Raw genomic sequence first — 1,971 nt, forward strand, 5'->3', positions numbered from 1 at the left:
AACGTTTGTGTTTGCAGGCGGTTCCCTTCAGAGGTCACGTCACAGGCGGGATGCGGCCGGGGAAGAAGGTCGTGGTGATGGGCGTTGTGGACTCCCGTCCCGACAGGTGACGTCCGTCCTCCTCACATCAGTTTTTAACTCACTTCTTTTCCTCACTTCTTCACTTGTTCAGAGAGAGAGAGAGAGAGAGAGAGAGAGAGAGAGAAAGCTGAGGGGGAGGAAAAGATTCTGAATGAAGTGAATTTGAGTCAAAAATCTCACTTCTTCTCAGAGTCATAACTCAGTCAAACCTGAACACACAGACATGAAACACACTGATATCGTTCAGTGTGACTCACACTTCCTGAAAGTGTCTTTATTTCTGAATAAACCTATAAACCTGAGTAGAAATCTCAGGAAAAAAGACACTTCAGAACTCGCCTGACGATCGTCACATCTTAAAGTTTTCTTCAGTGTCACAATAATCCAGAGAGAGTCGTTTGTACGTCCGTGGCTTCACTGCAAACAGGAAGTTAATTCAGCATCTCTTTAATGGTGCCTGAAGGTTTCATATCTTATGTCCTCCTATGGGTTCCTGTACATATCTGTCAGATGAACAACAACATTTTTGGTTTACTCCATTTTTACACGTCAAAAAAAAAGTAGGATATGAGGAGAAACAGAAGGTAAATGTGGCTGTAATTATCTATAAAACCTGAATATGAAATCACTGATCAGTTCAGGTAATGTTGAGTCACTGAAGCTCTCCTACAGAAACTCATCCAGTCTGAGTGGGGCGTGATATCAATACTTGTTATTGATAAAAGCAGCTAATGCTCCGCCATGTAGAGAACGACGGTGAATACATTATTAATCAGCTGCTGCTGTTATTGATACTTTGGGAACTGATCCTCCAGCTAATACTGCCCTAATGCATGATGGTAGTTGGAGTGTTCTGACTGGTTCTTGGTCCCTCTGTTCTTCAGGTTCTACGTCGCCCTGACGTGTGGTTGTGGGACGTCCCGGGAGCCTCCGCCCGACGTGGCTCTGGAGCTCTGCGTCAGGTTCAGGGACCGTCAGGTGCTGCGGAGGGCCTGCGTGTCCGGATCCTGGGGAGACGTCGACAGAGCCGTGCCGTTCTTCCCCTTCATCACAGACCAGCCGTTCAAGGTACCGGAGCCCGTCCGTGACATCACCGTCAGCTGTTGCTGATCAGAAACAAAGGTCAGAGGTCGAGCTGCTGAAAGTGTGTTCAGGTTAAACTGCAGGAGGTGAACCAGCAGGTAACCACCTGTCTGCTGCCAAGACTCTGAGCTAGTAACCGGTCAAATGAAAATCATTTCAGTCTGGATGAATTTGATTAATCACAATAATGGATTGATCACTCAGTGTATAAAATATCAGAGCATTAATCCCTGAAGATAAACTTAACGTAATCTACATGTTTTATTGTCGGAGGAAACTGAGAAATAAACAAATATTCTTATTTAAAAAGGACTTTATTTAACAATTAGTCAATATCTACATTGGTGCCAATTAATCTTCTGTTGATCATCTAATCGATACCTCCACCAATCTCTCTCCCTCCCTCTCTCTCTCTCTCTTTGTCTCTCTCTCTCTTTCTCTGTCACTCTCTCTCTCTCTCTCTTTCTCTGTCTCTCTCTCTCTCCCTCTCTCTCTCCCTCTCTCTCTCTCTCTCTCTTTGTCTCTCTCTTTCTCTCTCTCTCTCTCTCTCTCTCCCTCTCTCTCTCTCTCTCTCTCTCTGTCTCTCTCTCGGCAGATCGAGATTCACTGTGAACACAGTCGTTTTCGTGTGTTTGTGGACGGACAGCAGCTGTTTGACTTCTACCACAGACTGACGTCACTCAGCGACATCGACACGCTGTGGATCAAAGGCGGCGTCACCATCACTAAACTGGCCTGAGGTCACACACACACACACACACACACACACACACACACACACACACACACACACACACACACACACAC

At 45.9% G+C, this 1,971-nt stretch overlaps 1 protein-coding gene across 1 annotated transcript in view; it reads left to right on the forward strand.

The window, feature by feature from the left end:
- The window catches only part of LOC111669637 (galectin-related protein-like), a 6,071-nt gene extending 4,106 nt beyond the window's left edge, over positions 1-1,965 (forward strand). The window contains exons 5-6 of the mRNA XM_023426022.2: positions 966-1,149; positions 1,760-1,965. Of these exons, the coding sequence (XP_023281790.1) occupies positions 966-1,149; positions 1,760-1,903 (328 nt within the window). The 3' untranslated portion in view covers positions 1,904-1,965. The remainder of the gene's footprint in view (positions 1-965; positions 1,150-1,759) is intronic.
- The last annotated feature ends 6 nt before the right edge of the window (positions 1,966-1,971 follow it).

This window comes from Seriola lalandi, unplaced genomic scaffold (assembly GCF_002814215.2).
Source record: "Seriola lalandi dorsalis isolate HSWRI2012SDOR001 ecotype SW California unplaced genomic scaffold, Sedor1 jcf7180002054800, whole genome shotgun sequence".
NCBI classification, from domain to species: Eukaryota; Metazoa; Chordata; class Actinopteri; order Carangiformes; family Carangidae; genus Seriola; species Seriola lalandi.